The 19,807-nt window shown below is 47.7% G+C and overlaps 1 protein-coding gene across 1 annotated transcript in view; it reads right to left on the bottom strand.

The window, feature by feature from the left end:
- LOC140720099 (NACHT, LRR and PYD domains-containing protein 3-like) overlaps nt 1–18,643 on the bottom strand; it is a 36,016-nt gene extending 17,373 nt beyond the window's left edge. The window contains exons 1-10 of the mRNA XM_073034996.1: nt 18,385–18,643; nt 17,431–17,634; nt 16,222–16,453; nt 14,514–14,967; nt 10,536–10,632; nt 8,275–8,634; nt 7,544–7,710; nt 5,442–5,613; nt 5,282–5,347; nt 1,965–3,702 (exon numbers count right to left, since the gene is read on the bottom strand). Coding sequence (XP_072891097.1) covers nt 1,965–3,702; nt 5,282–5,347; nt 5,442–5,613; nt 7,544–7,710; nt 8,275–8,634; nt 10,536–10,545 — 2,513 coding nt within the window. The 5' untranslated portion in view covers nt 10,546–10,632; nt 14,514–14,967; nt 16,222–16,453; nt 17,431–17,634; nt 18,385–18,643. The remainder of the gene's footprint in view (nt 1–1,964; nt 3,703–5,281; nt 5,348–5,441; nt 5,614–7,543; nt 7,711–8,274; nt 8,635–10,535; nt 10,633–14,513; nt 14,968–16,221; nt 16,454–17,430; nt 17,635–18,384) is intronic.
- Nucleotides 18,644–19,807: the final 1,164 nt, after the last annotated feature.

Below are 19,807 nucleotides of genomic sequence, written 5' to 3'. Positions count from 1 at the left end.
ACAGGAAGAAGTGGGCTGGGGAAGATTAATCCCACAGAAGGAAGTGGGATGGGGAAGACAGATCCCACAGGAGGAAGTGGGATGGGGAACAGAGTTCCCACAGGTCGAAGGGGGATAGAAAAGAGAGATCCTACGGGAGAAAGGGAATGGGAAGGAGAGATCCCACAGGAGGAAGGCGGATGGTGAAGGGAGATCCAACAGGAGGAAGAGGGATGGGGAAGAGAGATCCTATAGGAGGAAGGGGGATGGGTAAAGGAGATCCTACACGAGGAAGGGGATGGGGAAGAGAGATCCCACAGGAGGAAGGGGGATGGGGAAGAGAGATCCCACAGGAGGAAATGGGATGGGGAACAGAGTTCCCACAGGTCGAAGGGGGATGGAAAAGAGAGATCCTATAGGAGGAAGGGGGATGGGGAAGAGAGATCCCACAGGAGGAAGGGGGATGGGGAAGAGAGATCCTACAGGAGGAAGGGGGATGGGGAAGAGAGATCCCACAGGAGGAAGGGGGATGGGGAAGAGAGATCCCACAGGAGAAAGGGGGATGGGGAAGAGAGATCCTACAGGAGGAAGGGGGATGGGGAAGAGAGATCCCACAGGAGGAAGGGGATGGGGAAGAGAGATCCCACAGGAGGAAGGGGGATGGGGAAGAGAGATCCCACAGGAGGAAGGCGGATGGTGAAGGGAGATCCAACAGGAGGAAGAGGGATGGGGAAGGGAGTTCCTATAGGAGGAAGGGGGATGGGTAAAGGAGATCCTACACGAGGAAGGGGATCGGGAAGAGAGATCCCACAGGAGGAAGGGGGATGGGGAAGAGAGATCCCACAGGAGGAAATGGGATGGGGAACAGAGTTCCCACAGGTCGAAGGGGGATGGAAAAGAGAGATCCCACAGGAGGAAGGCGGATGGTGAAGGGAGATCCAACAGGAGGAAGAGGGATGGGGAAGAGAGATCCCACAGGAGGATGGGGGATGGGGAAGAGAGATCCTACAGGAGGAAGGGGGATGGGGAAGAGAGATCCCACAGGAGGAAGGGGATGGGGAAGAGAGATCCCACAGGAGGAAGGGGGATGGGGAAGAGAGATCCTATAGGAGGAAGGGGGATGGGGAAGAGAGATCCCACAGGAGGAAGGGGATGGGGAAGAGAGATCCCACAGGAGGAAGGCGGATGGTGAAGGGAGGTCAAACAGGAGGAAGAGGGATGGGGAAGAGAGATCCTATAGGAGGAAGGGGGATGGGTAAAGGAGATCCTACACGAGGAAGGGGATGGGGAAGAGAGATCCTATAGGAGGAAGGAGGATGGGGAAGAGAGATCCCAGAGGAGGAAGTGGATATAGTAGAGAAATCCCGCAGTAGGAAGCTGAATCAGGAAGGGAGATCGAAGGGGAGGAAGAAGATCGGGAAAAGAATTCTACATGGGGAAGCGGATGGGGAAGAGAGATCCCACAGGAAGAAAGGAATGGGGAAGAGATATCCCACAGGAGGAAGGAGATCATGAAAAGAGATCCCTCAGGAGGAAGGTGAATGGGGAAGAGAGATCCCACAGGAGGAAGCTGGATGTTGATAAGTGATCCCGCAGTAGGAAATGGGATGGGGAAAAGAGATACTACAGTTATGGGGGGATTGGGAAGAGCGTTCCCACAGGTGGAAGGGGGATAGGAAAGAGAGATCCTGCAGGAGGAAAGGTCACGGGGAAGAGAGATCCCACAGGAGTAAGGGGATGGGGAAGAGAGATCCCACTCGAGGAAGGGGGATAGGAAAGTGATCCTACGGGAGGAATGGGGATGGGAAGGAGAGATCCCACAGGAGGAAGGTGGATGGGGAAGGGTGATCGCACGGGATGAAGGGGGTGGCATTTGTCACAATTCATCTCAATCTGATTTACTGCAGTTTTACCCAAATCCGTTTACTTTGAAACAGCAGAATGGAACCGTTTCACAGTTCTGAGTGAGTGATAAATCAAGTTACCTCAACTCCTGGCATTTGTGCAGCCCGGGTCCCAGCCGCTGGATTCCTTCACACTGAATGTTGCATTCCTCCAGGTTGAGATCTTTTATTGTATCAGAGAGTCCGATGGCATGAGACAGGACCGCGCAGTCAACCGGGGTCAGTGTCGTTCCACTGAATGAAAGTGTTTTCAGAGATCCCAGTGCGGCCTGAGCCAGTCCACGATTCTGAGACTCAAACAGGTAGTGCAATGTGTTCAGGAGGCTCCTTCTACCAGCTTCACTCCTCTTGTTTCCACTCTGGCGTTTAACCTCCTCCTTCACCCAGTCAATCACCCGGCAGGTTGTTTGATGAGGAAATGGACCCAGAAACTCCTCCAGGCCCCGAGCTGTCATTGGGTTGGAGAGACCAGCAACAAAACGGAGAAATACCTCAAATCGCCCATCTTTTGTCTTGTGGGCTTCAGTGAGGAATTTCAGGATATTCTCGGGATGTACAGTCAGGAATTGTGCGACTGCAGCTACAAACTCCTGGATGGTGAGGTGTGGGAATGTGTACACCACGCTCCGGGCAGAATCCTCTCTCTCCAAAAGCTCCATCAGGAACCCGGACAGGAACTGCGAAGGCTGCAGATTGAACTTGATCAAATCTCCGTCTGCAAACACAATCTTCTTCTCGGAAACTCCTCTGTAGGCCATCTGACCCACCCTGAGTAACACATCACGGGGTCTCTCAATCTCACGGCCGTGGTTTTTCAGGATATTGTAAATATAGTAGGAGTACAGTTGAGTGATGGTCTTGGGAACTCGCTGCGGGTCCCTGACTCTTTGTGTGAAGAAGGGGCCCAGTGCCAGAGCAAGGATCCAGCAGTAGGAGGGGTTGTAGCTCATGGTGTACAGGATCTCGTTCTCCTGCACGTGTTTGAAAACAGCTGCTGCCACCGTCTGATCTTCAAAATGCCTGATGAAATATTCCTTCCGTTCCTCACCAACAAATCCCAGGATTTCAGCCCAGACACCGATCTTCGCCTTTTTCAATAAATGTAACACAGTGGGGCGGGTGGTCACCAACACTGAACACCCTGGGAGCAGCTTGCCCTGGATTAAACTGTACACTATGGCAGACACTTCACACCACCACTCGGGATCTGTGCACTGGTGCTTGGGTTCTGTATCTCTCCGACTGTCCGCAAAATCGATTCTGTGCTTGAATTCATCCAAGCCATCGAATATAAACAGCAATCCCTCTGGGTTCTTCCAGACCTCTCTCAGGATATTCCCAAAGTAAGGATACTGATCCAGAATCAGTTCCCTCAGGTTTATTCTGCAGTTGATAGAGTTTAAATCCCGGAATTTGAAACTGAAGACAAACTGGAACTGTTGGAATATTTTCCCCTCGGCCCAGTCATAAACAATCTTTTGTACCATTGTTGTTTTCCCGATTCCTGGCACTCCGGCTACTGCTGCAGAACTCCCAGATTTGGATTTACTCCGGGAAAAACTGCTGTGGAATAACTGAGCAGTCTGTATTTTTTCTAACGCTCCACGGAGATGTTTCTCTCTATAATCCTCGTGGTCTCTGCCTCTTGCCAGCAGCTCGTGTTCCACCAGTCTCCGATCTCGAAGAGTTGAAATGACGGTGAGCTTTGTGTATCGATCAATCAGCTGGAAAACCTTCATCTTCTCCCTCATCAGGATCGTGTTCACTCTCAGTGTTTCAGTTTGTGCCCGCAGAGTCTCCTTGTGTTTCTGTTGAACATCTTCATGGGAACAAAAACATATTCAAAATGTTAACTAGCTCAACTGACAAAGAACTTTATAACTACATTCCAATATTCAGTGTTTGAGATTACATGAATTAATTCAATGCTTCCATGGATATAAGGACAGAAAGTAAAATTCTGTTCACAGACACAGGAACTAACAGCAATGATTGTCTCAGAAAAATGTCCAATCCTGATATTCTGACGCTAATTACTGATGAAGGTGAACGTTCCCCGGATATCCTATTGCAATCCTGACTGCACTCCCGTTACAATATTCCACTATATTTAAAGCATTGTTTGCATCATTAACAGACAATGTTATTGCTGACCTGGTGTGGAAATATGGAGAGCAGGACACTGTGCATTTTGGCAAAGCTACACACTAGGGAGTCACAGGTGTCTACTGCAAACATGAATGGTGTCAAAACAGGAACAGAACATGCGGGAAATGGAGGTTTCTTTACTCAGAGATGTTCCTGATTCGGAAGAGCGTCAGCATTTAGAGAAGGCAGGATAATGGGGTTGAGAAGAATTGCGGAGCAAATTCACTGAGCTGAATGGCTTCATTATCTTCCTAAGACTTATGGTTTTAGGGAGTATCTAGAGTATTGTGTTCACTTCTGATTGTCCAGCACTGGGGATGATTGGAGACGGTGCAGAACAGGTTCACCAGGATGTTGCTTGGATTCGGTGGCATGTGAGGCAAGTAGAGCTTTGAGAAACTTGGATTGTTTATTCTGGAGTTGGAATAGAGATCTGCCTGATGTTTATAAGATTGAGAGATAAGATTTTGGGTCGAGAGCCTGTATTTTGCTTTCAACTTAGGATTGATGGCTCATACCAGAGGGCATTTGGTAAAGGTGAAATGGGGTAAATTTAGAGTACATGTGGGCAGATTTTTCACAGGGTTGTGTGTGCCTGGAATTTACAGCCTGGGTCGTGTTGGAGGCAACTATGTCATAGATGCTCCAAGGGATACGTGAATGTGCAGGAAATGTGAGGGTATGGTCAATAACATAAGAGAGGATAACAAACTGTTTCTTTTGTTCTTTCCCAGATATATAAAGAGTAAAAAAAGTAGAGGGTTGATATCGGACCGCTGGAAAATGAAGTTGTAGATTTAGTAACGGGTGCAAAAGGAAATGTCAGACATACTCTGTGGAAGTCACTAGCAGAATTCCAAATTGTAAAGAGCATCAGCGGACAGAATTGAGTGCAGCTGCTATTACGAAGGAGAAGGTGCTTCGGAATCTGAAAGGTCTGAAGAGAGAAAGGTCACCTGGACTGGGTCATACATTGTGTCAGGAGCCTGTCTGGGGTGTGTGGGGATTCCCAGAGCGTCAGGACCCGGAGCGGAGGGTTCAGAGACACAAGGACTGGATTAATACATCAACAGCTGGAACAGCTGGAAAAATACACTTTACAATGTTCAGGCTGCAACGAGAGATTATCTGAATTGTAACCTGAAACCAGAGATCGGCGAATGATTGATGGTGGATTTTCGTTCCCAGATTCTGCCAAGTCACAGTCTAACATTTGAGATGTGGTTTGAACTGAGCATTTCATCACTCACCTGTCAGTTCAGTGGGTAACTCAGACAACCCTTGTGCGATGTTTATGTATTCCTCTGGGTCAGGACCTGTTTAAATCAACAAAAGAGTCCATGAAAACAGAACTAAAATAATTACAACTATTTAATATGCCTTTGTGTTCAGTGCGTGGTTTTAACATACCGAGCTCCTGTATTTCCCTCAGTAACCTGTCCAGCTTCGGTAACTCAGTCCTCCACATCACAAAGGATTCCCACATCGCCCTCCGGGCCCGGGAGCCTTTGCCCATCACCAAACTGAGGAAGAGTCTGGAGCTCTCTGTCCGGTTTCCCTTCTCTGTCAGTTCAGTGACTTTCTATAAAAGCAAACAATTAATTTATTGTGGAGTAGATGGACAGACATGGCAAATCTCACAGATTAATATTCATCCTGGATTAATGAGCTGAGGTGAATTTGACCGACGGTCCTGATAAGATGCAAAATTAATTTTAGACTGAATGCCTGTTCAACTGTCCAGATATACAGCCCTTGCACTTATGTCATACAACGATATGACTATTACAGCACAGTAACACAGTCCGTGCCGAGCGCTTACTCTCACCTAGTCCCACCTAACTGCACTCAGCCCAAAGCCCTCCATTCCCTTCCTGTCCATATACATATCCAGTTTTTAAAATGACAATATTGAACCTGCCTTTGCCACTTCTACTGTAAGCTCATTCCACACAGTTACCACTCTCTGAGTAAAGAAGTTCCCCCTCGTGTTACCCCTTAACTTTTGCCCCCAACTCTCAACTCATGTCCATTGTTTGAATCTCGCCTACTCTCAATGGAAAAAAGCCTATCCATATCAACCCTATCTATCCCCTCATAATTTTAAATGCCTCTATCAAATGCCCCCCCCCCTGAAACTTCAACGCTGTAAAGAATAAAGACTTAACTTGTTCAACCTTTCTCTGTACTTAGGTGCTGAGACCCAGGTAACATTCTAGTAAATCTCCTCTGTACTCTCTATATTTTGTTGACATCTTTATGTATAATTCAGTGGCCAGAACTGTACACAATACTCCAAATTTGGCCTTACAAATGCCTTGTACAATTTATTTTTACTTCCCAACTCCTGCACTCAATGCTCTGATTTAAAAAGGCCAGCATACCAAAAGCTTTCTTCACCACCCTATCCACATGAGATTCCACCTTCAGGGAACTATGCACCATTATTACTAGTTCACTGTGTTATACTGCACTCTTCAACGCCCTACCATTTACCATGTATGTCCTATTTTGATTAGTCCTACAAAAATAAAGCACCTCAAACTTATCAGCATTAAACTCAATCTGCAAACTTTCAGCCCACTCTTCTAACTGTCCTAAATCTCTCTGTAAGATTTGAAAACTACTTCATTTTCCACAACGCCACCTATCTTAGTATCATCTGTATACTTAGTAATCCAATGTACCACCCCATCATCCAGATCATTAATGTATATTGCAAACAACATTGGACCCAGTACAGATCCCTGAGGCACACCACTAGTCAACGGCCTCCAACCTGACAAACAGTTATCCACCACTACTCTCTGGCATCTCCCATCCAGCCACTGTTGAATCCATTTTACTACTTCAATACTAATACCTAACGATTGAACCTTCCTAACTAACCTTCCATGCGGAACCTTGTCAAAGGTCTTACTGAGGTCCGGTACACTGATAAATACAGCAGGTGTGAGAGGAGAAGGTGACTCTGAACCTGCAGTTCCCAGTGCTCCCCACCTGAACAGCTGAAACAAATCTACTGAAGACAAAGGTCTGACTGAGGTCCGGTACACTGATAAATACAGCAGGTGTGAGAGGAGAAGGTGACTCTGAACCTACAGTTCCCAGTGCTCCCCACCTGAACAGCTGAAACAGGTCTACTGAAGACAAAGGTCTGACTGAGGTCCGGTACACGGATAAATACAGCAGGTGTGAGAGGAGAAGGTGACTGTGAATCTGCAGTTCCCAGTGCTCCCCACCTGAACAGCTGAAACAGATCTACTGAAGACAATGGTCTGACTGAGGTCCGGTACACTGATAAATACAGCAGGTGTGAGAGGAGAAGGTGACTCTGAACCTGCAGTTCCCAGTGCTCCCCACCTGAACAGCTGAAACAGATCTACCGAAGACAAGTCAGAGATCAAAGTCTCCATTGCCATGCAGAACTCATAGAACGTGCAGGAGATTAATATCGATCACTATTCCCTCTGATACCAGCAGTTCGGTGACAATACACTAAATACACTCACCTCATTTTCTTCTCTACTGAAATGTCCCTCCTTTGTCAACATCCAACCGAGTCTTTCAACTTTTTCTTCAATTGCATGTTTGAGTCTGTCCCTGTAGAACTTTGTCAGTTGGTACAGTCGATACTCGCCCCCCTCTGCCAGGAGGTCGGAGATTGTAAACTCTGGCTCTGCGAATATAAAATGTGAATGTAGTCACAAACTCAAATATCGCTTGTCTCCACCGCTCTCACCCAGCCCTAACAAACCAGTCATGTCTTGAACCTCAGTGTTTACCTGCTTTCAGCTGGAAACACGTATTTTGCCCTAATCTCCAACACTGGCCTTAAAAAACCGACCCATCAATGCGCTGTGCTAGACGTTCCCAGAAGGAACCCATTCACCAGAAACCTGTCTCTCCCACCGTCCCACCCACTCACCGATTTCAGTTTAAAATGGGTAATAAATGTTGTGACTGTCGCTTCCCAGAGATACTCTATCCTGGTGAATACATTTCCCATAACTCATATCCTGGAAATTCTCTCTTATCTGGAGAGCTGCATTTCCTCCGATACACATCCTGGAAATCCTCAGAACAGGTAGGACATTTCCTCTAGTGCGGGAACCGGTGCCACACTACACCGACTGCACCACGCCCACACTTTATCCCTCTCTGACCAACCCTCCAACAAGGAATCACATTTACCCACTTCCCACCTCATTCTGCGAACACATCACCCTCATGTTTCACTCACCCACTCCCTGTTGGGCACTTGACAATTCCGTGTTTAATGAGCTTCCGAGCTGACAGGCAGTCGCCTCACTTGTGCCGGTTCCAGGGTCCTGCTCAGTGTCTCTGACGTCACTGTCTCTGGGCTGACAGGCAGTCGCCTCACTTGTGCCGGTTCCAGGGTCCTGCTCGGTGTCTCTGACGTCACTGTCTCTGGGCTGAATTTGCTCCTCCTCCTCTGCGGCCGGACCGCATTCCATTGGGACATTGCTCTCAATCTGACCCTGCTTTGGAACCTTGCTTCCCGTGTCCCGATTATCTTCCCTCGATGAGCTGCCTGGTAGAAGCCCCTTGAGTACTTTCTGTACCCGATTTAATTTCCCACCTGCAGTAAGTGATGAATTGCCGGTTTAGAGTGATTTATGCTCGAACAAGGATTCACAATGGGTGTCTGCAATGGGGCCGGGACTCCGGCTGACCAGATTTGGAGTGGGACTGTGCTGGTGAATGTGAACCACACTTCCTGCCAGGTGACCATCCCAGAAAGCCAGTGAGTGGACACATCGACTCCCAGAAAAAGAACTGGGTAGACACAGTAATACTGATATGCATTTGTTGAACACACCAATAACCAGCGGTTATTAATGGAACGGCATCAGCAGATACCGGGAATTATCACTGGGATTATCTCCCACAGACATAAATCTCCCTGGATCACAAACTGTCCAGTCACCTGTATCACTCACAGACAAGCCACTGGATTACTCGTAGTCCGATCTTCCAGATCAAACGTTCTCCGGTTGCTTTGTCACACACTGTCTTGTCCCCTGGGTCAAAGACTGACCTCTGCCTTGAGATGGACAACGTCCAGTCCCCTGGGTTACAAATTGAACATAACCTTGAAGCCCATGATGCCTGGTCCCCTGGGTCCCATCCCGTCTCCTGAATAATAATTGTCATGTAGCAACTATACAAGTCATTGGCAAAGGGAGAGTCTTGCGTGCAGTTCCAGTAGCTAAACAAAATCTCGCTGAGAGAGCTTTGCATTTGCTAAGGATGCAGTTGCTAACAATCTACAGGATGGATGTGATTCAGCTGGGAAGAGTGTCGGGGAGATTCACAAGTACGTTACCGGATGGGGTTGTTTGTTATCTGGTTCGGCTGGGACAGTTTGCCCCGGAACACGGGAGCTTGAAGGGTAAACTTGCACATGTAAAACAGAATCAGAATCAGGTTTATTATCACCGGCATGTGACGTGAAATTTGTTAACTTAGCAGCAGCAGTTCAATGCAATAGGTAATCTAGCAGGGAAAAAATAATAATGATTAAAATTTTTAAAAAGTACACAATTAAACCAATTATGTATATTGAATAGATTTTTAAAAAATGTGCAAAAACAGAAAGACTGTATTTTGAACAAAGTAAGGGAGTGTCCAAAGATTCAATGTCTACCAGGCTGTGGTGGCCAGTGCTATCATGTTTGCTGTTGTGTGCTGGGGCAGCAGGCTGATGATAGCAGATACCAACAGAATCAACAAACTCATTCGTAAGGCCAGTGATGTTGTAGGGGTGGAACTGGACTCTCTGACGGTGGTGTTTGAAAGGAGGATGCTGTCCAAGTTGCATGCCCTCTTGTACAATATCTCCCATCCACTCCACAATGTACTGGTTAGGCACAAGAGTACATTCAGCAAGAGACTCATTCCACCGAGATGCAACACTGAGCGTCATAGGAAGTCATTCCTGCCTGTTGCCATCAAACTTTACAACTCCTCCCTTGGAGTGTCAGACACCCTGAGCCAATAGGCGGGTCTAGGACTTATTTCCACTTGGCATGAGTAACTTATTATTATTTAATTATTTATGGTTTTATATTGCTATATTTCTACACTATCCGTGGTTGGTGCGGCTGTAACGAAATCCAATTTCCCTCGGGATCAATAAAGTATGTCCGTCTGTCTGTAGACTTTTACGTAACAAACAACACCGCTGTCACATTCCTGTTCGTGTTTCACTCTCAACCTGCTGATTCAGGGTCTCCGGCTCCTTTCACTCAGGTGAAGCTTTGCCTGGTGAGTGGAGTCATTCGACCATTACTGGTGTCAGGTCCCTTCGCTGGAACTGTTGGACCGATCGATTACACAAATCACTTTACCAGTGGGATCAATGACACTGCTTGATGAAACTTTTTCTCTGCCCTGTTAGCGCCTGTGTAAGCTTCTTCATCTGAACTATTGTGCACCAACAGGACAGAAGTTTAGTTATAAAGATCCAGGTGAACATACCTGTAGCCATTCTGATTCTGACTGACGGTTGTTTATTGTCGTCGTCTTGTTTACACTCTGACCCCGGTGCTGGACAGCTCCACCTGCTGGTGATGCCCTGAATTACACACAACAAGCAGACAGTGAGTCAGAGGATTACTTTGCAAATGTGACAGTACAGCCATTCTCTGTATTAGAGCTGCAGTTCGCATCAACTCCCAAACCATGTCTGTATGTCTGTCCAGTGATATCTAGAGCATTCTTCCGATAGAGGCACAGAGCAACAAACCACAGATACTAACCCTTCAGCCCATAGAGACAATGCTGACCACAGTGTACACTGAGATGGTCCTAATTTTCTAAGTTGGGCCCGTTTTCCTCCTGTCCTCTTCCTTCCATCTTCACATCCCAACTGCTTCTGGAATTATATAATTGTGTCTACCTCATCCACTTCCTCTGGCAGTTCCCGCCACATAATCACCAGCCTCTGCATGAAACCGTTGCTGCTCGGGTTGGTTTTGGAATCTATTTACCATCCTCTGCCCATTTAGATCCCCTATAAGCTACGATAATATTCACCGTGAGTACCATCTACTAATTGTCTGTCATCGGCGAAATTTCTGGTCAAGCCTTGTGCACTTGCATTCTAATCATTGCTATCAAATAACGAATATCAAATGTCCCAACCTGTAGCCTCGCGGTACACCACTAGTTACCCGCCTCCACTCCAAGGAGAAACCTTCATCCACCACTCTTTGCTTGCTAGCTTCAAGGCAACTTTTGAACCCAACTAGCTCTGTCTCTGTACCGCATGGGACGTTATCTTCCAGACCAAGCTGTCATGAGGCAGCTTGCCAATGTACAATACTCACTCCCCCACCCGCATTGACAATCATCTTCAAAAATCTTTAAAAAAGTATTGTTGAACACAACTTCCCATGCACAATGCCATGGTGACTCATGATCAGTCTTTGTTGAACTCTGTAGATATTCTGTGTGTGACTGGTCCATATTGTGGAAAATTGTCTCCGGCACCTCACTGTTTTTGCTTATTTCGGATTACCAGGCAAGGTTGTCCTCTTAGTCCATTATTATTTGATATTGCGCTGGAATCTTTGGCAATTGCTATTAGAGAATCACTTAACATTTTTGGCATTACTCATGGGATGGATATCCGTAAGTTATCATAATATGCAGACAACTTGTTCTTATACATTTTTGATCCTGAGAAATCCATTACTGCAGTTATATCATTGTTGGCTCAGTTTAGTAATTCTTCCGGGTATAAACTGAATTTTAAGAAGAGTGAATTGTTCCCCCTAAATAGGCAGGTTCCAATTTACAGAAATTTGCCGTTTAAATTAGTTACTGTTTATTTTATATGCTTAGGGATTAAAATTACAAAAAAAGGATTTATTTAAGGTTAATTTTTTACCCTTAATTGATCACATTAAATATTTGTTTACTAAATGTTCACCATTGTCTTTATCATTGATAAGTCGGATTAATGCTATTAAGGTGATTATTTCACCTATGTTCTTAAATATATTTCAAGCGGTACCAATTTTTATTCCGAAATCTTTTTTTGACAATGTTCATTGAAAAATTTCTTCATATATATCTGGCAGAATAAAAATTCTAGGTTAGGTAAAAGACATTTACAGAAGTTAAAAAAGGAAGGTGGATTGGCATTGCCAAATTTTAGATTTTATTGCTGGGCAATTAATATCCCATATTTGATATACTGGTCAGCGACAGTTCGCCGGTTGAAAGTCCGATAGTCCGCACACATGCGTACCCTTCTCATCTTCTTCCGGGCCACTACTATTGGGGACGCATACGGGGCTTCGGGACTCAGTGATGATTCCAGTTTCCTTCAACTTGCACAAGTGCTGCTGCTCGTCTTCCACATCTGCTGGGGCCAATCGCCGTGACCTCTCTCTGAACGGGGTGTCCTCAGTCACTCGGATGATATGGCGAGTGCTCTTGGAGCAACCCACATCGAATTCGCCAAGAGAAAAAACATCTTCCAGCTTCAAAGTCTTCTCCGCCAGCCTGCGTTTCTGCTCCGGTGACACAGGAGAATCCCCAAAGTTAAAGGCCTCAGCGGTCAGCTTTCCTCTGTTTTCCAATCCATCCCCCTAGTGGGCCTCACAGGGGCATTAGACATTACCGTCACCGGGAACAAATGCGCCAGCGGGATCCCTCTCTTAAAGGTGATTTCTCCTGCCGTAGTGTTCCTGACACTCACGGCCATCCGTCTCGCAGGTACCACCGCTGGCCTCTGCACTTCGGGCCTCACCAGCACCCCCGCCGGAAATCGTGTCTCCCCCTCGAGATCTTCTGGGGCGTCTACTAACAGGGCTTCGCCCGCCGGCACTCCGGGGAATCTGGGGGTCCCATTCACTAGTGCCACCTCCCCTGGCCGTATCACTTTAGACCACCCTTGCGTACACCACACCGACACTCGTTTGCACTCAGGATCCAGCTCGAAACACCGCTTGAAACACTGGGTGTACCGAGAGGGTCTCCAGAAAGTTCTCCAGCGCCTTCTCCTTACCGGCTCCCAGGAGCCGTTCACAAGAGGGGAGTTAGTCCCCAGCAGAAGGGCAGAGCGACACCTGTTTCCACCGGGTCCGGACAAACCAACACCGGCGTCTCAATGGCTTCAGACACTCCCACATCGCCCTCCGAGAATTCCAATCTCACTGACAGGTACACGGATAATCACTGTCTCTTACACCCGAAATCTCCAGTGCCTCAAATGGAGTTACTGACAAGTGCTTTAGATATTTGTTGTAGAACGGCCGGTGCAATAAGGTAACCTGAGATCCTGTGTCGAGGATGGCTTTTGCGTAAACTCCCTCTATCGGTAGGCCCACGCTTGGGCTTTCGGTGGTCCCCTGGCTGATTTCTAGCAATGTGTTCCTCCAGAGACTCCAGTCCGTTCCCTCATTGAGTCTGTCCTAAGTTTCCCGACTCCTCTCCGTTCTTATTCGCCCGGGGGCTTGCCCACCTCGGGATGTCTTGTCTCTCACAATCCCTCCGAAAGTGTCCTCCTTCCCCACAGCTGTAGCACACCCCCGACTGTTCACCTTCCCGCCGGAAATGCCCCTCTTTCCCACAGTTATAGCACACGCTACCAGTCACCCCTCCTCTCCCGGGACGCCCGCCACTACCAGCCCACTGCGCTGGTCGTCCCCCGAAGGCTTACTCTCCCTGTCCATCCCCTCAAACAGGGGTCCCTACTCCCCTGGGACCCCTTGGGTTTCTCGGACCTCAAACCGGCCAGCACTTCCTGCAACGTTGAGGATCGCCCCCGGTGGCCCGACCCCATTTACAGCCCAACGCGCTCTCTTCCTTCCTGTACTACAGTAAACAATGTTACAGTAATTCTGGAGTTCGACATTTACTATCTGGAGTCAGATCTTTACCGGAAATATACCAGAAATCGGCTACTCAGCCCATCCATCGTTCTGCCCCGTACAATAAAATCATGGCTTTCGCACCGTAATGTCGCCTGCCGCCTGTCTCTTTCTGTAAACGGTCAGCCCCCCAACCCCTTTTCCCACCACCGCCCCCACCCCCGCTGTTCACTGTGTGCCGTGACCTTGAACAGAGTCAAAATTTTTGCTTCTACAGTATGTCGAGCGGATCCGTTGGAAGCACCCAGAATAAACACAGTCTCAAAGGGAAAGATAACATGCATTCTTCTGAAATGACAAGTTTTGGAAACGGGAAACGTGTTGTCCTAACAGAGTTTTGACACGCTTGCTTTGAAATCGGAACCCTTGGTTTCAGATCTGTTTTTAATCGTGGCAGAAGCTGTGAAAAATCTCAGTAATGCTGACAAGAAAGTGTAGGATCACAAATGATATCGCCGCCGGAAGGGGGTTAAAATGGAGCGAATGAGTTATTGACCACCGATGCAAAACACAGATCATGGATCGATTTGAAATAAAGATCGGAAACAAATATCTTAAGCTGAACTATTCTCACCTTAGTTCACTAAGAATATTCAGTCTCCGTGTGGATATATTTTCAAGTCGTTTTCTTCCAACTTCATAGCAGAGAATCGGGCGAGGAGCCGGTGCTGCTGTTCTGTGAGACTCACAGCGCGACTTTCTGTGTGCAAGCTGCTGCCCGTCCGCAGGACGGATTCCGACACGCAGACATTCCTCGGATCAGGGAGCGGCGTTTCTGCTGAAAACAAATCCAAACTGTTCAACATTCCTCCCCTCCCTTCAACTGTCAGCAAAGCAGGCTGAATATTGTAGTCAAATCTTACTGTTCCAGGGGGATATCAATAAAACTCGGTGACAGAGGAGAGAAAGTTCCCCAGTGTCAGCAATCTGAATGCCGACTTGTCTCAATCGCTATCAGACTTTGTGAGTTTCCAGTATTCTAATTCATCTCAACACCAAATCATCTGTGGCTTTAATATCCTTTCTCACTAAGAAAAATAAAAATAATGTAATTAGCCGATCTGCCGCATTCTTAACTGAGACAATCCAAACAGTAAAATCTCACGTTTTCTCTGTTGTTTTGAGTAGTTAGTTTTAGTGTGTGTGTGTGTGTGTGTGTGTGAGTGTGTGTGTGTGTGTGTGTGTGTGTGAGTCTGTGTGTGTGTGACTGTGTGTGTGTGCGTGAGTGTGTGCGTGAGTCTGTGTGTGTGTCTGTGTGTGTGACTGACTGTGTGTGTGTGTGTGTGTGTCTGTGTGAGTGTGTGTGTGTGTGTGTGAGTCTGTGTGTGTGTGACTGTGTGTGTGTGCGTGAGTGTGTGCGTGAGTCTGTGTGTGTGTCTGTGTGTGTGACTGACTGTGTGTGTGTGTGTGTGTGTCTGTGTGAGTGTGTGTGTGTGTGTGTGAGTCTGTGTGTGTGTGACTGTGTGTGTGTCTGTGTGTGTGAGTGTGTGTGTGTCTGTGTGTGTGTATGTGTGTGTGACTGTGTGTGTGTCTGTGTGTGTGAGTGTGTGTGTCTGAGTCTGTGTGAGCGTGTGTGTGTGTGAGTGTATGTGTGTGTGTGTGTGTGTGTGACTGTGTGTGTGTGTCTGTGTGTGTGTGACGGTGTGTGTGACTGTGTGTGAGTGTGTGTGTGAGTCTGTGTGTGTGTGTGACTGTGTGTGTGTCTGTGTGTGTGAGTGTGTGTGTGTCTGTGTGTGTATGTGTGTGTGACTGTGTGTGTGTCTGTGTGTGTGTGAGTGTGTGTGTCTGAGTCTGTGTGAGTGTGTGTGTGTGTCTGTGTGTGTGTGTGACGGTCTGTGTGTCTGTGTGTGTGAGTGTGTGTGTCTGTGTGTGTGTGAGAGTGTATGTGTGTGTGTGTGTGTCTGTGTGTGTGAGAGTGTATGTGTGTGTGTGTGTGTGTGTGTGTGTGTGTGTGAATGTGTGTATGACGGAGAGAGAGATAGAGATGAGAGGGAGAGAGAGAGAGAGAGAGAGAGAGAGAGAGATCAGAGACGGAACTCTGCCCCGTGGGACATTTCGGATATCACTGTCGGTGTGTAACGTTGTACAGTACTGACTCAGTAGAAACCAACAGGACAATGTTTTGATTGAAGGTAATGACATCGCTTCTCCTAATCCGTTTGCTCAGTAATTAATTCGTTAACTTGAACATTTCAGAGCTCCTTCGTGCCATTGAATTCCCTCCCGGTCCGAACCCCGCTGTGAACGCTCCCTGGTTCTGAGGAATCGGAGACAACACTTACTGCGATGTTGAAACCGGACGGAGTTCAGTGCGGTCCCGGGTGAGCGGTGTGCTCACCATGTACAGAGATTTCAGTCTAAGCTGCTCCCTCCGAGGCTATTTGTTTATACAGTGTCCGTCGGGCATTACAGATACACTGGTCCGATTGAGCTGGAATAAGCGTACATGGCCGCAGTTCTGGTGCGCGCACCCTCGGCGGCCCGGGGTATGTCCGACAGCGGGGGGAGACGGAACTGCGGGCAAATAGAGGAAACACAGACAGGAATATCAAAGGCCGCGTTAACCGTCTCTCGCGGACGCAGGTAGGTTCTGTGTGAACTTCCGCGTAGGTCAAACAATTTCCCTCCTTGCAGTTCCATCACAACCAATGAGGCGGAGGTTCTTTGTTTAATTCAGCCAATCCCAGACCGAGGATCTGATCCATCTCGGGTTCTAGGAGGTTCTGAGCTCCACCCTGTGTGAGAACGGGGCTTCCCAGCTCAGGACGAGTTTCAACTCGAACATCCCTCACCTGTCCCGATGCAGGGCGTCGCCTTCTGCCTTCAATGTTTGTTTTTATTTCAGCGACAGGTACTTTATATATGTGATGGTTCGTAATTGTTATATAGTTTTCCAGTAACTCTGGAGTCAGATCTTTACTGTCAATATACCACGCAGAAATCGGCCACTCGGCCCATCCAGCCTTCTGCCCCGTACAATAAAATCATGGTTTTCGCTCCGTAATGCAGCCTGCCGCCTGTCTCTTTCTGTAACCGGTCACCCCGCCCACCCCCCTTTTCCCAGCACCGCCCCCACCCCCGCTGTTTACTGTGTGCCGTGGCCTTGAACAGAATCAAAATCTTTGCTTCTACAGGATGTCGAGCGGATCAGTTGGAAGCACCCACAATAAACACAGTCTGAAAGGGAAAGATAACATGCATTCATCTGAAATGACAAGCTTTGGAAGCGGGAAACGTGTTGTCCAAACAGATTTTTCACACGCTTGCTTTGAAATCGGAACCCTTGGTTTCAGATCTGTTTTTAATCGTGGCATAAGCTGTGGAAAATCTCAGTAATGCTGACAAGGAAGTGTAGGATCACAAATGATATCGCCGCCGGAAGAGGGTTAAAATGGTGCGAATGAGTTATTGATCACCGATGCAAAACGCAAATCATGCATCGATTTGAAATAAAGATCGGAAACAAATATCAGAAGCTGAATTATTCTCACCTTAATTCGCTAAGAATATTCAGTCTCCGTGTGGATATATTTTCAAGTCGTTTTCTTCCAACTTCATAGCAGAGAATCGGGCGAGGAGCCGGTGCTGCTGTTCTGTGAGACTCACAGCGCGACTTTCTGTGTGCAAGCTGCTGCCCGTCCGCAGGACGGATTCCGACACGCAGACATTCCTCGGATCAGGGAGCGGCGTTTCTGCTGAAAACAAATCCAAATGGTTCAACATTCCTCCCCTCCCTTCAACTGTCAGCAAAGCAGGCTGAATATTGTAGTCAAATCTTACTGTTCCAGGGGGATATCAATAAAACGCGCTGACAGAGGAAAGAAAGTTCCGCAGTGTCAGCAATCTGAATGCCGACTTGTCTCAATCGCTATCAGACTTTGTGAGTTTCCAGTATTCTAATTTATCTCAACACCTAATAATTTGTGGCTATAATATCCTTTTTTTAAAAAAATGGAATTAGCCGATCTGCCACATTCTTAACTGAGACAATCCAAACAGTAAAATCTCACGTTTTATCTGTTGTTTTGAGTAGTTAGTTTTAGTGTGTGTGTGTGTGTGTGTGTGTGAGTGCGTGTGTGTGTGACAGGGAGAGAGAGAGATCACAGAGAGAGAGAGAGAGAGAGAGAGACAGAGAGATCAGAGAGAGTGAGAGAGAGAGAAAACAGAGAGAGAGAGAGAGAGAGAGATCAGAGACGGAACCCTGCCCCGTGGGACATTTCGGATATCACTGTCGGTGTGAAACGTTCTACAGTGCTGGCTCAGTAGAAACCAGCAGGAGAATGTTTTGATTGAAGGTAATGACGTCGCTTCTCCTAATCCGTTTGCTCAGTAATTAATTCGTTAACTTGAACATTTCAGAGCTCCTTCCTGCCATTGAATTCCCTCCCGGTCCGAACCCCGCTGTGAACGCTCCGTGGTTCTGAGGAATCGGAGACAACACTTACTGCGATGTTGAAACCGGACGGAGTTCAGTGCGGTCCCGGGTGAGCGGTGTGCTCACCATGTACAGAGATTTCAGTCTAAGCTGCTCCCTCCGAGGCTATTTGTTTATACAGTGTCCGTCGGGCATTACAGATACACTGGTCCGATTGAGCTGGAATAAGCGTACATGGCCGCAGTTCTGGTGCGCGCACCCTCGGCGGCCCGGGGTATGTCCGACAGCGGGAGGAGAGGGGACTGGGGGCAAATGGAGGAAACACAGACAGGAATATCAAAGGCTGCGTTAACCGTCTCTCGCGGACGCGGGTAGTTTCTGTCTGTACTTCCGCGTAGGTCAAACAATTTCCCTCCTTGCCGTTCCATCACAACCAAAGGGGTTCTTTGTTTAATTCAGCGAATCCCAGGCTGTGGATTTGATCCATCCCGGGTGATTCACTCAATCGTGGTGGAAAGGGGAATGGGGTGGTGAAGTTGTGGGAAATTGCGAAATTGCCGCCCGCTGAGGATAAGATGGATCCGAATAAGGGAATGGGAGAGAGAGCTCTGAGCGACGGGATGGCGAGGTTGTGGGCGTCTCACGCCATGCTGTATGCAAACTGTTTTCACGCGCGTGGAGGAAGTTTGCTCTGAGGAGAAGCTGGCAACCTTATCCCGTCTCCAAACCCCGTCCCGAGTGTTTCCGCCCTCTCAGAACGCAGGGTCGGTCACGTTCAGGATGTCGTACGGGAACGGTGTTATCAATTGGCCAGCAAATGCAGGAGTGGGGTCGGAATTGCTGGAGAAATGCAGACGAGGCCTACGGCTGCGAGCTAGTCAGCATCGAGCCTCGTTAACTTTTGTAGGTGAACAAGGTGTGAAGAAAGGAGGGGCGTGAGTTCAGAGATAGGGCAGCAATGTTTGATGAGTTAAGGGAGGGGAGGAGGAGAAAGGGTAACTGTAACCATCTTTACCCTTGTGCTGTCCTTCTCCCTCGCCGTACCCCTCCATGCCCCTCTAACTCTCTCTCAGCGCCTTGTTCTAAGCCTTCGAAATAATCGTTGCTCACCACTCCTCTCTCATTTGAACGACTTTTCACCCCTTCTTTTTCTCTGGCCGCTCTACTCCCTTTTCTTCCCCTTCCATGTCATTTCTCCTAAACTTCCCTCACCCCTCTCCTCTCCCACCTGCCCCCACTCCTCATGTTCCGGCCTAACGAACTAATCTCCCTCCTGTCACTCAGCTCTGTGAACGGCCAGAACTCTGCACCTACCAGTCCTTCCAAGTGAGGCAACACTTCACCTGCGAATCGGCTTGTGCTCATCTCTTGTATCCTGTGGTCCAGATGTGCCCTCCTCTGTATTGCAGAGATTCGTCTTAAATGTCATGCGGGAGACAATAAAAAACAATTTGCATCTTTACTTATTCAGTACAATGACACAGTCTATAAAA

The sequence above is a fragment of the Hemitrygon akajei genome, unplaced genomic scaffold (genome assembly GCF_048418815.1).
Source record: "Hemitrygon akajei unplaced genomic scaffold, sHemAka1.3 Scf000036, whole genome shotgun sequence".
Lineage (NCBI taxonomy): Eukaryota > Metazoa > Chordata > Chondrichthyes > Myliobatiformes > Dasyatidae > Hemitrygon > Hemitrygon akajei.
This window is presented reverse-complemented; position numbering and strand designations above follow the sequence as displayed.